The 13,773-nt window shown below is 41.7% G+C and overlaps 1 protein-coding gene across 2 annotated transcripts in view; it reads right to left on the bottom strand.

Moving 5' to 3' along the window:
• LOC310698757 (UDP-N-acetylglucosamine--peptide N-acetylglucosaminyltransferase 110 kDa subunit) overlaps positions 1-13,773 on the bottom strand; it is a 77,918-nt gene that overhangs the window by 40,664 nt on the left and 23,481 nt on the right. For both annotated transcript variants that reach the window (XM_083486302.1, XM_083486301.1), the window contains exons 5-7: positions 9,586-9,702; positions 3,920-3,999; positions 2,016-2,211 (exon numbers count right to left, since the gene is read on the bottom strand). In XM_083486302.1, coding sequence (XP_083342428.1) covers positions 2,016-2,211; positions 3,920-3,999; positions 9,586-9,702 — 393 coding nt within the window. The remainder of the gene's footprint in view (positions 1-2,015; positions 2,212-3,919; positions 4,000-9,585; positions 9,703-13,773) is intronic.

Raw genomic sequence — 13,773 nt, 5'->3', positions numbered from 1 at the left:
GGGCGAGGTATAAATTATATTATTATTATTATTATTATTATTATTATTATTATTATTATTATTCTTGTTGTTGTTGTTGTTGTTATTGTTGTTTTGTTGTTGTTGTTGTTATCATCATCATCATCATCAGGTGCTACTGGACAATTTTTAAAGGGTGATATAGAAATGCTAAGAGGATAGTGACTGCTTAAGAAAGCCAGGGAGTGGGAGCGGGGGAGGGCGGGGAGTTGACGCTTGGTATGAGCAAAGTTGTATGTGACGATATGATTTGACATGAACGTGACAAAGGAAAAAAATAAAAGAGGACTTCTTTTAGGTTCTGTACCCCAACCCCCCCCCAAAAGCCCAATTTCGAGGTCACCATCATCCAGAAGGCTTTTTTCAGCAAACCTTCTGACATACAGAAAGCAAAAGGGACCGGTTTCATTTTCTTTTTTTTATTTTTATTTTATTTATAACATAGTCCACAACAACTCATACATACAAACAGACCAACCACCATTGACTAATTATCAAAATTAAACTCCTATCCCCTTAGACAAAGAAAACATAACATAAAAATAAAAGACTTTATTCTGTTAAATGGCCGCCTTATTTACTTCTTGTATACTATTTCTTTTGAATAGAATAGAATAGAATAGAATAGAATAGAATAGAATAGAATAGAATCATAGAGTTGGAAGAGACCACAAGGGCCATCGAGTCCAACCCCCTGCCAAGCAGGAAACACCATCAGAGCACTCCTGACATATGGTTGTCAAGCCTCTGCTTAAAGACCTCCAAAGTAGGAGACTCCACCACACTCCTTGGCAGCAAATTCCACTGTCGAACAGCTCTTACTGTCAGGAAGTTCTTCCTAATGTTTAGGTGGAATCTTCTTTCTTGTAGTTTGGATCCATTGCTCCGTGTCCGCTTCTCGGGAGCAGCAGAAAACAACCTTTCTCCCTCCTCTATGTGACATCCTTTTATATATTTGAACATGGCTATCATATCACCCCTTAACCTCCTCTTCTCCAGGCTAAACATGCCCAGCTCCCTTAGCCATTCCTCATAAGGCATCGTTTCCAGGCCTTTGACCATTTTGGTTGCTCTCCTCTGGACACATTCCAGTTTGTCAGTGTCCTTCTTGAACTGTGGTGCCCAGAACTGGACACAGTACTCCAGGTGAGGTCTGACCAGAGCAGAATACAGTGGCACTATTACTTCCCTTGATCTAGATGCTATACTCCTATTGATGCAGCCCAGAATTGCATTGGCTTTTTAGCTGCCGCGTCACACTGTTGGCTCATGTCAAGTTTGTGGTCAACCAAGACTCCTAGATCCTTTTCACATGTACTGCTCTCAAGCCAGGTGTCACCCATCTTGTATTTGTGCCTCTCATTTTTTTTGCCCAAGTGCAATACTTTACATTTCTCCCTGTTAAAATTCATTTTGTATGGGATTATTACAATTTTTCCTAATTATGACTTAAACCACAGTCTCCTGTAGAAATTAATTGAAACAAGTCCAAGTGTATACTTTGGGGCACTGTTTGGTAAAATATTCCCTGCATTTTCCCCATTCCTTTTTGGAATTCTTGTCTGGGTTGTGCCCTAATTGTCTCTGTTAATCTGGCCAATTCAGCATGGGGTAAAAGCCTAAGAAAAAGCTAAACAACTTCAATCCTAAAAAAAGTTCAACAATTTAAACCCTAAGAAAAGAGCTCAACAACTTCAATCCTTAAAAAAAGTCAACAACTTTGGTCGGCCCTTATGGCCCTTCACTTCATCAAATATGGCCCTCTTTGAAAAAAGTTTGGACACCACTGCCTAATAGGAAAGCTTCTGTATTTTTTTTCACAGGCGCACCAGACATGTATAAGTGTCCCTTCTGCTTTACTGCACCTCCAGCACAGGTTTTTTGTTTGTTTTGTTTTATACATTTTAGCTATTTTGGCAGGTGTTAAGTACCATCTATAAAACATCTTTTATATAGATGTTCCCCCCACCCCAAGGCAAAAGGGACCAGTTTCTTACGCTGCCTTTCTCTTTCAGTGCATTGGCCAGGTTGCAGTAGGCGTCGGGGAAGTGGGGCTGGAGCTCAATGGCCCTCTTGTAGGTATCGATTGCCAGATCGATCAGCCCCTGTTCGTAATACACACATGCCAGGTTGCCGTGGACAACAGCGTGGTTGGGACTCAGGCTCAGGGCCCGTAGGTATGCTGCAACGGCTCTGAAATGAGATCAAGGACTAGTTCAGTTTCATTGTCACCAGGGTGGATAAAAATCTGTTTTTTTAAAAATAAAATGCTTTGGGAGGACGATTAAGAGGATCGAGGCGGGCCAGGACTGCTGATTCTTTTAGATTTGTTAGCAGCCTTCGACATGGTCGATCACAAACTTTTGGACCACCGCCTTGCCAATGTGGGGATTCAGGGCACAGTCAGACAATGGCTGTGCTCCTTTATCTCAGGTCGGGGACAGAGAGTGGCGCTAGGGAGGGAGTTGTCGCTGCGGCACTCCTTGTTGTGTGGAGTGCCGCAGGGCACAATCCTTTCCCCGATGCTTTTCAATATCTTTATGCGCCCCCTTGCCCAGATTGTCCGGAGTTTTGGGCTGAGTTGTCGTCAATATGCTGATGACACCCAACTTTATCTGTCAATGGACGGCCACCCTGACTTGGCCCCAGACACACTGACCAGATGCTTGGAAGCCGTGGCTGGGTGGCTACGTGGGAGCCAGTTGAAGTTAAATCCTTCGAAGACAGAGGTCCTCTGGCTGGGTCAGGACAACATGGGGTTGGGGGGCCAACTCCCATCTCTTGTGGGGGCGCAATTAGTGCCAGAGCCTTCTGTCAAGAGCTTGGGTGTAAACTTCAATGCCTCTCTTTCCATGGAGGCACAGGTTGCAGCCACAGCAAAGGTGGCATTTTTCCACCTCCGCCGTATTAAGGAATTGGTTCCTTACCTTTCTCGCCCTGATCTGGCCAGTGATCCATGCAATGGTCACCTCCAGGCTTGATTATTTTAACTCGCTCTATGCTTAGACTCACTCTGACACCCTATATGGGATTTGGTATATAAATTTCCCCGTGGCTTTTTTGCTGGCCCATGTAGGACCAGCATGGATAGCTCGCTTAGGTGAATAGCTGATGTTTCCTCCCTTTATAGTCTTGATTTATGGGCTACTACTAAAATGAGGCTGCATTTTAAGCTGTATTTTAAGCCGTATTTTAATTAACTGGGGTTTTTTTCTATTATATTTTATTGTAATTTATATTTGGTGTTAGCCGCCCTGAGCCCGGCCCTGGCCAGTGAGAGCGGGGTAGAAATAAATAAATAATTCAGGAAAGAATTATTTGTTTTAAGTTTTTCATGTGTGCGAAAACTCAGTCCAAGTTTTTCTTGGGAAAAAATGTTTCAGCACATCAGCTAAGCAACATGGATACATATGCTACCATGTTACTGTTTTAGTGAAATAAATTGCTTAAATTGTTATGAAGGAAATGTTTCTTTTCTCCTTCCAATCAAGTACAGCAGAAAAGTTGTTCAAATAAAAAGTGTTCACTTATTAAAGTTCACCATCATTTCGTCACAATCGGGCTGTATATAGCAGAACCAAATCATTTTTTATATAACCGTAGAAAAGACTCTGAAGTTAGGATTCCAAAAAGGAAACCTGCCTCCGATTGTCAGTATTAAGAGGATGCCAGCAAGGCTGAACCTTCCTGTAAAAAAGGGAATTAAATGAAGTCTTATGGATTTGGGATTTAAATCAATTTGCTTTAAATAAAATCAACCCTCTAGGCAACAATGGGAGTTAGTTTGGGTATGGGTGCAACCACTAAACTGAGAATATAAAACGTAATGTGATTATACGCAAAACCAATAAAAACCATTTATATAAAAAAGAGAATATAAGCTCTATGCCTATTTGCTTACCTGTCAAATATACGCGCCTCCTTCAAGACGTTCCCCAGATTAATGTAAGCATCCAGGAAGTTGGGGTCCAGGGTCACCGCCTGAAAATATTTAAGATAATAGATTTTTGTTACTAATACAGTCATACCTCAGGTTGAAGTAGCTTCGGGTTAAGCATTTTCGGGTTGTGCTCCGTGGCGACCTAGAAGTAACAGAGCGCGTTACTTCCGGGTTTTGCAGCTTGCGCACGTGCAGACACTCAAAATGATGCCACACGCATCCACGGAAGCAGCAAATTGTGACCCGAGCATGTTTGCTTCAGGATGCGAACGGGTCCCCGGAACGGATCCCGTTCGCATCCAGAGGTACCACTGTATAACAGCATGGTTACTTTTAAATAAGTGGGTCAACTTTGACCTAGGCTGCCTCCTACCTACCTTCCTACCTTATCTATCTACCGACTTTATCTTATTATCTATCTACTTGCCTACCTATCTTATCTATCTATCTACCTACCCTATCTATCAAATCTATCTACCTACCTACCTACCATCTAATCCAGGTGTGGCCCAACTTGGCCCTCCAACCCCCATCATCCCTACCTAACAGGACCAGTGGTCAGGGACAATGGGAGTTGTAGTCCCAAAACAGCTGGAGGGCCAGGTTTGACCATGCCTGAATCTACCTACCTACCTAATCAATCAATCAATCAATCAATCAAACTAATCTATCTATCCATCTACCAACCTTTCTTACGTATCTATCTAATCTACCTACCTACCTACCTAATCTATCTATCTAATCTAATCTAATCTAATCTAATCTAATCTAATCTAACTACCTATCATCTATCTAATCTATCTATCTATGCAAGGAATATCAACTGTACGAGAAATGGTACCAACTAATGGTACTAACAGGACACCGGAGGCCCATTGCAGCTGAAAAAAATGCCTCCAATTTTAATATAAAAAAGAATGGGAAACGTTTATAGCACATTGACAAAAGCAGTGCACACAGGTTAATACATTAGCAGGATTAATTTTTTTTAAAAACCCACCTGTAATGGTTAAATTTAAAGTAAGGACAGTCCCCGGATTTACAAATCAGTCCCCATACAAAATCCATTGAAGTTGAAAAGTATCCCCGGACTCATTGAAAAAAAATCTGATAACCTTAAATTAGTGATGATGATTTTATTGAAGAAGAAGAAGAGTTTGGATTTGATATCCCGCCTTTCACTCACTTTAAGGAATCTCAAAGCGGCTAACATTCTCCTTTCCCTTCCTCCCCCACAACAAACACTCTGTGAGGCGAGTGGGGCTGAGAGACTTCAGAGAAGTGTGACTGGCCCAAGGTCACCCAGCAGCTGCATGTGGAGGAGCGGAGACGCGAACCCGGTTCCCCAGATTATGAGTCTACCGCTCTTAACCACTACACCACACTGGCTCTCCAGTGATGATAATGAATGATGATAATAATACAAAGGAACCAGGGTAGGCAAGTCAAATAATCCCATAATGTGGGATTAACACTGATTGTGTATAGTTGTTTTTAAAAAAAAATTATTTAATGTAATGATTTGGTTTTTTGTGAAAACTAAAAAAATATTATACAGTGGTAACTTGGGTTAAGTACTTAATTCGTTCCGGAGGTCTGTTCTTAACCTGAAATTGTTCTTTTTAAAAAAAAAATTTTTTTTTTTAAATTTTCCTTTTACAAATTCGCCATCCCAAACAGTATTCACAAATTTCAACTTTTTGGACTTCCACCAGCTTTTCCACCAATCATCCATATTTTCTATTTTTATGCATTCTCTAAATTTATATTGCCATTTAATATTATCCTTTCAGTTCTATTTCTTTTTTATAATACATCTTTAACTTTCACAAAGCCTCTTTAAATCCCACTAGCGGTGTCTGTTCGTCACATATGCTTTTCAGATAATCTGTAAACTTTCCCCAGTCCTCGATGAACTTGTGATCCCGTTGATATCTAATCTTCCCAGTCAGTTTATCCAGTTCTGCATAGTCCATAAATTTCATTCTCCACTCTTCAAGGGTCGGTAGCTCCTCTTGTTTCCATTTTTGGGCCATTAATATTCTTGCCGCTGTTACTGCGTATTGGAAAAGTTTGTAATCCTTTCTATTTATCTCTCTTCCAGTTATTCCTAACAAAAAGGCTTCTGGTTTCTTTACAAATGTGTATTTAAGCATCTTCTTCAACTCATTATATATCATTTCCCAGAAACCCTTTACCTTCTTACATTCCCACCACATATGGAAAAAAGATCCTTCTTTTTCTTTACATTTCCAACACTTATTACATGTTTTGAACATTTTTGCTAACTTAACCGGTATTATATACCATCTATATACCATTTTCATAATATTTTCCATAACGCCCTACATGCAATAAATTTCATATTTTCATTCCATACTTTTTCCCAGTCAGCCAATTGTATATTATAACCAAAGTCTCTGGCCCAATGTATCATAACCGACTTTACCTCCTCGTCCATCGTTTGCCAATCCAACAACATTTTATACATTTTTGACAATATCTTATAATCATTGTTTATTATCTCTATTTGAAATTTCGATTCTTTTTCCGTATATCCACTCTCTTTTAAATCCTTTTTAAACATTTCATTTACCTGAAAATAATGCAACCAATCAAACACATGTTCTTTTACTTGTTCATATGGCTTCATTTTCCATTTCCCCCCCTTTAATTATTAGCTCTCCGTAAGTGATCCAATTCCCTCTCATATTGATTTTCTTTACACTCATAACCTCTAATGGAGACAACCAGTGTGGAACTTTGGGTTCTAATATATTTTTATACCTATCCCATATTTCTATTATGGAGCTCCTGAAAATGTGATTCTCAAAGCCCTTGTGACTTTTCTTCTTCTCCAACCATAAATACGCGTGCCATCCAAATCTATTATCAAATCCTTCTAAATCTAACAGTTTATTGTTTTTTAATTTTATCCATTCCCTTAACCAGCAGAGACAAGACGCTTCATAATATAATTTCAAATCTGGCAGGGCAAAGCCTCCTCTTTCCTTTGCATCTGTCAATAACTTAAATTGTATTCTTGGCTTTTTGCCCTGCCAGATATATCTTGAAATTACTTTCTGCCACTCTTTGAAAGTCCCCCCCCCCTAATTATAGGAATCATTTGGAACAAAAATAACATCTTTGGAAGCACACTCATTTTGATTGTTGAGATTCTACCCCAAAAAGAAAGTTTCATCCTTCCCCAAACTTACAAAACTTTTTTTATTCTGTTCCACACCGGTATATAGTTGTTTGGAAATAAATCAATATTTCTTGGAGTTAACCATACCCCCGGATATTTTACCTTCTTCGCCACTTCAATCCCTGATTCTCGTTGCATTACACTCTAGTCCATATTCTTAACCATTACTTTGGTTTTTTTCTTATTTAATATAAACCCGGCCACCTTGCCAAATTGTTCCATCTCCTCTAACACCACATTTAAACTCTTTAAAGGATCTTCTATCGTTATTACCAGGTCATCAGCAAAGGCGTTAACTTTATATTCGTTTTGGCCTACTGTCACCCCTTTTATTAATTCATTTCGTTTAATTGCACTCAAGAGGACTTCCAGAACCATTATGAATAACAGTGGCGAGAGAGGACAACCCTGTCTTGTACCTTTCCGTATCTTCACTTCTTCTGTTATTACATTATTCGCAATCAATTTTTTGCTCTGTATAAATCGCCCTTATTCCATTATAGAAATCGTTCCCCACCTCCATAAATTCTAATTTTTTTAACATAAATTCCCATGATATATTATCAAATGCCTTCTCCACATCTACAAACATTAGTATAGCTTGTTTCTCATTCCTAGCAGACTGATATTCCAAAACATTTATTATATTTCTCACATTATCTTTCATCTGCCTGCCTGGAAGAAACCCTGCTTGATCATCGTGAATAAATTCTCTCAATACCTTTTTTAATCTTTTTGCTAATATTCCAGCAAAAATCTTATAGTCTGTGTTCAACAATGAGATCGGCCTGTAGTTCTAAACTTGTGTTAAAACAGAATCTTGCTTGGGAATAAGTGTGATGAAGGCTTCTTTCCAAGTTTCCGGAATATCTTTTTCCTTCAAAATATTATTCATAACTTCTTTCAGTGGTACCGTCAGGGTGTGCCTCAATTCTTTGTAATAACTGGCTGTAAATCCATCTGGTCCTGGAGCCTTTCCTTTTTTCAATTCTTTTATGACCTCTATTATTTCCTCATTCTCAATTGGGGCATTCAGTCTGTCTTTCTTTTCTGTCGGGATCTTTTGCACCTTTTTTTCTTTTAAATATCTTTCTATTCTCTTCAAATTGTTCTTTTCTCTGTTGCTGTACAAATGATTATAAAAGTCCAAGAATCCTTTTCTAATGCCTTTCGGGTTCTCAATCTCTTCTCCATCCACAATAATTTTGTTGATTATGTTTTGTTCCTTTCTTTTCTTAATTTGCCACGCGAGCCATTTATCAACTTCTTTTGCGCCTCTTGTATGATTTTTTGATCATCCAAGAGGTAATCGTTAATTCTCCATCTAAATGATCTTTCTTCATAACCTTTAATCTCCAATTTTATTGGACTGTGGTCTGAAATTACTCTTGGCTGAATTTCAATTTGCCGAATTCTTGGAGTTAGTTCATTCGAGACCCAAATTTGATCTATTCTTGACATTGACTGATTTGGTTCTGAATAAAATGTAAACTGTTTCTCCAGTGGATGTCTAAGTCTCCAAATATCAATTAGATTACAGTTTTTCGTCATTGAAAAGAAAGTCTTGGGTAGTTTTCCTTCTTTGCTAACCTGAAATTGTTCTTAACCTGAACTTTAGCTAATGGGGCCTCCTGCTGCCGTTGAGCCGCCAGAGCACGATTTCTGTTCTCATCCTGAAGCAAAATTCTTAACCTGAAGCACGATTTCTGGGTTAGCGGAGTGTATAACCTGAAGTGTATGTAAAACGAGGTACCACTGTATATATTAATAAATTGCATCCAATTTTGACAGTGTTATTACAAACCACTTCATTCAGCCCTGCAACATCTTGCGAAGCAGCGATATACTAATATGCAGCTGTTATTATGTGACATTGGTCAAGGCTTTCTGGGAAAAAATATATTATGAGTTTAAAGAAAATGTTTGAAAATACATTTGTCAAAAAGCCAGAAGCCTTCTCACTAGGTATAAGACTTCTTATGTCTGCAACGACGGCAGCAAGAATGCTACTAGCCCAATTAATGTGGCTTATATTTGATTGTTATTAATGAAAAAATTAATAAAAAATGATTTAAAAAGAGAATGCCACTAACCCAATTAATGGGGCTTATATGGGATTGTTATTAATGAAAAAATAATTTACAAAGAGAATGCCACTTGCCCAATTAATAGGGCTTAAATCAGATTGCTATGAATGAAAATAATAATAAATTCTTTAAAAGAAGAAGAGGGAACGCTACTAGCCCAATTAATGGGGCTTATATTGGATTGTGATTAATGAAAAATTAATAAAACATTATTTAACAGAAGAAGAGAGAACGCTACTAGCCCAATTAATGGGGCTTATATTGGATTGTTATCACTATCATTATTTTTCCAGGCCTTCCCATCTAGAGCCCAGAAACCCTGTAACAGTTACCTTCTCAAAGTGATGAATCGCCAGCCAGATTTCCCCTTGCGCATTGAACACACAGCCGAGGTTACTCCACGCCACAGCAAAGTTGGGTTGGGTCTCGATGGCTTTCAGGTAGCAGGCCTTGGGAGGGTCGAGAGGTAGGTAGGTACAGGGGGAAGGGGGTATTTGCACAAAAGAAAAGCAAGAGAAAAGTCCCAGTTAGTATCCCTCCTCTGACCGGCCAAAAGTGATCCTGCGGTAGAGGCTCGCTCGCTGGCGCCAAAACTAGCGTGCTGGCGGGTGATGCTGCGCCGGCGCAAACCAGGACCCGAGTGCAAATCCACCATTGTCAGTTATGCTGACCCTTCGATACATAGCAATTCTTTCCTAGCAAGCAATTCCTTGGCCAAGGCCAGGGTAGTTGCTTTCACACTCGCAATTGGCTTCCAATACGCCGCCGTTTGGATTGCAACAGTTTGGATCGCGACACAGTTTGGATAGCATCCTGGCTGAGGTCAGATGACCTTGGGGCCAATCTCTCCCAAATATTCTCGTTGTCAAAATGACAGCAGGGCCTTGGTTCTCAAACGCCGAAAACCTGGAAGGAAGCTTCAAATTCTTCCTTTACAGCAGCCTTTCTCAACCTTGGGCCCCCAGATGTTGTTGGACTACAACTCCCATAATTCCTAGCCAGCATGACCTGTGGTCAGGGATGATGGGAGTTGTAGTTCAAGAACATCTGGGGACCCAAGGTTGAGAAAGGCTGTTTTACAGGAAGGCTCAACTTTACTGGCATCCTCTTCACACGGACAAGAGGAGGTTTCATTTCGGGAGCCACAAAATCCCTGCTACTCAAATGCCGAAAACCCAGAAGGAAGGGTTAATTCTTCTTTTACAGAAAGGTTCATATGGACAATAGGGCAGTTTATGAAAAAGAAATTTTGGGAAATGTCTGCTGCAGAGATCTTATCTTACTACACTACGGATTATATAGCTATCTCTGAAATTTCATGCATATCAGTTAATATCTTGACCCTACTCCACTGAAAAGCATCAGGTGTTCAGTAGGGCGGTTCATAAAAAACTTTTTTTTTGAAAATGCCTTCTCCAAAGGTACTACACGAGGGACCCTCCTTCATGAAAATAGCCGTTTTCCTATATCGTGAAGGCTGAAATGTCAATTCAGTGGAGCTGGGTCAAGATATTAACTGATATGCATGAAATTTCAGATATAGCTATATACTGTAATCCCTAGCGTAGTAAGAAAATACCTTTGGAAAAGGCATTTTCAAAAAAAAAAAAAGTTAGTATGAACCGCCCTAATGGACAGGCGCAGGTTTCCTTTTGGGAGTCACAAAATCCCTGCTACTCAAACACCTTGGTTCCCAAACGCCAAAACCCCGGAAGGAAGCGTTCCTGTTTCTGGAGCTTTTTGGAAGCCAGGTGTCTGACGCAGCTGTTGGCGATTGTTTCTTGTGCGCCTGCACCAATCAGAAGCTGCGCCTTGGTTTCCAAACATTTTGGAAGTCCAACAGGCTTCCGGAATGGATTAAGTTTGGCGGTTTGGTTTTTGCAATTAATTTTGTGCTTTTGTTATTTCTTGTATAGTACAGTACATTATCACTTTCATTTTATGGATCAATGGTCTTGTTAGATAGCAGAATTCGTGTTCAATGGCTGTTTTTATAAAAGTCTGGAATGGACAGATCCATTTTGCATTCCTTTCCATGGGAAAGCACGCCTTGGTTTTGGAACGCTTTTGAAACTGACTTCCAGAGCGAATGAAGTTTGAGAACCGTGGTAACCGGTCGTTAAAAACTTCCCTAAAGGTTCAGCCTTGCCAGCATCCTTGGTTTTGGAACAGATTCCGTTTGAGAACCAAGGGACTACTGTAAGTAGAAATTACATTAGAAGATCCAGAATACCCCATGAAAGACACGGTCTCTCTTTTTAAAGAGCAAAAACTTGGCTCTCCAACCCTGAACTCACCTGTGCAGGACGCACACCTGAATGTTACTTTCACAACCTCAAATGACAGCTTTGCACAAAGGTCCCGGTCCCTGCAAAGCGAGCGCGAGAAGTCGCCGGCGCCCCCTAACAGCACGCCGCTCGCGCCCTCGCTGCCAACTGCCGCGCTTTGCCGCAACGCCCCTGGGTGCTATGAGTGGCCAACCAGACTGATTCATCTGCCGGACAGGCCCATGCAGAAACTCAGGGGGGTGGGGAGTCTTAAATTTGTGCCGGAAACCTCAATGCATTGCAACCCAATTTTGCCGAGAGGCCTAGAGGAGCCGCCCACATGGAGATGAATCGTCTAGTCCACCATTCACAAGGGCCCCATCACACGCCGTGCGCATTTCCGCTGCGCCGCCCTTGCGCTACCGCAGGACCACAGCGCGTCATCGGCAGAGCAGAACGCTGCAATCCAAACAAAGAAGGAAAAAGGATAAAAAATGAACCACCGGGAAGAGTTAGATACTTTTAACTAAGTCCTTTCCCAATTATCTCTTTTAAATCTTAAGGTACTTTTTTACGTTTATTTCTCGGAAAGAAACGTGGCTAGGACTATCAATTGCTCTCTAACGTTACTCGCTCGTACAGAAAATACTTAAGCAGTTTCCGAAGCCACAAGACAGAAGATTCAGGCATGGAGCAAATGGTTTTTGTCGTGGCAGTTACAAACCCGTTACCATATTTCTCATGTGAGTTTTCGGTGCGTTCCTTCCTGGAAGAGGAGGAGGAGGAGAGTTTCTGCTTTAGATCCAGCCCTCGAGCTCCCTCTCCTTACGCATGGAAAAGGTTTCCCCCACCTGAAACCTTCTAAATGTAATATCAGTGGTGGAAAACCAAAAACGAGAGAGAAAATAAAACAAGATCATTAGTAAAAAGTTCCAACAAAGCAATTGAAAATCTCTGGGTACGTCTTAACACGGGGGGTGGAGGGGGGGCGGTTGGTCTGTATCAGGGGGGCATGCAGAAGGGAAAGGGGTTAATGGGGGGCAACAGCAAACTGGAAGAAAGGCTCCGAAACTCCCGCAACAATTGAATTTCAATTCAGGTGGTAAAGATTGTGCTGGTTTGGTCTTGCAAATGCACTGATGGCCAAAGAAATACATTGCCGTTTGTCCAGAATATATATAGATGTACCCCCCCCCCCCGGTTTAATGGAGTTCTCGCGAAAAACGTAATAACACTTTCAAGCTAGGCGTGTCTCTCCAGAGCTCTGAAACAAAGAAGTCAGCAACCTAAGGCAGGCGCGGTATCTCAGCTGGTGACCAGTCACGCTAGAAGCCGCGGTGGCGTGCGATTCGAGTTAGCTGTCCGCCTGGCGCTTTGGAGAAGGCATTTGGATGCCCCTATTCAGAGTTGGCACAATGGGGCTGCCTGCCCAATCTGCGCTTGGAATTTGTCCATTCCCAGAACCCGAGAGCGGATTCTCCTGGAAATCGGCTTTTCTCGCCCCCCCCCCCCCCCGCCCAGAACGGCAACCAGTCGGAAGCTACACTGTTGACGCACCCCACTCGAACGCACGCGCATGGGGCTGGAAGCGAAGGACCTCCGGAGCTACTCCTCGTTCCTCCGCGCCCCGGCAGCTGCGTTAAGGTGGCTTGTAACAAGGCAATTTCGGGTCCCGTTGGAAAGCCCCCCTTGGCGGAGAGCCATTTTGGGGTTCGAATTCTCGGCTGGAAACCGGACTGCTAGAAGCCACCTTCCCACTCTCGGCCGCACGTTTTTCTTTGATCAGCTCATCTCCCGAGCAAACCAGCCACGTCACATGACCCTTTGGACAAAGACAGATTGTTCGAAGGAAGCAAACCAGGACCAGGACTATTTGCCAGCCTTTCTTCCACTGTGGAGACGGGGGGGGGGAGTTTAAAGAATCATCTTTTTTTCAATGCCATATTCAGAAGGAAACATTCGATAAGGTTCTTCTCCACTTACAAGCCGCAAAGGACTTTAGAAGAGCGCCTGCTTCTCACAGGAACCACGGGCTAAGTCAGCAGGCAAGCCTCAGTTTGGAAGGAATGTTTCTTTCCAGATCAGAGAATGGTGACGCCCCTGAGTCACATCACAATAGTGGGTAGTCTCGTTCTGCGGCAAGACTCAACGTCTTAAAACCAAGTATTAACGGGGGCTTGCCAGATCTGGCCCCACAACTACGCTGGGGGAATTCAAGGCCTTCGGCTTCTCAGCCATTTCTCGGGAGTCTCG

The sequence above is a fragment of the Podarcis liolepis genome (assembly GCF_965112155.1).
Source record: "Podarcis liolepis genome assembly, chromosome: Z".
In the NCBI taxonomy this organism is placed as follows: Eukaryota; Metazoa; Chordata; class Lepidosauria; order Squamata; family Lacertidae; genus Podarcis; species Podarcis liolepis.
This window is presented reverse-complemented; position numbering and strand designations above follow the sequence as displayed.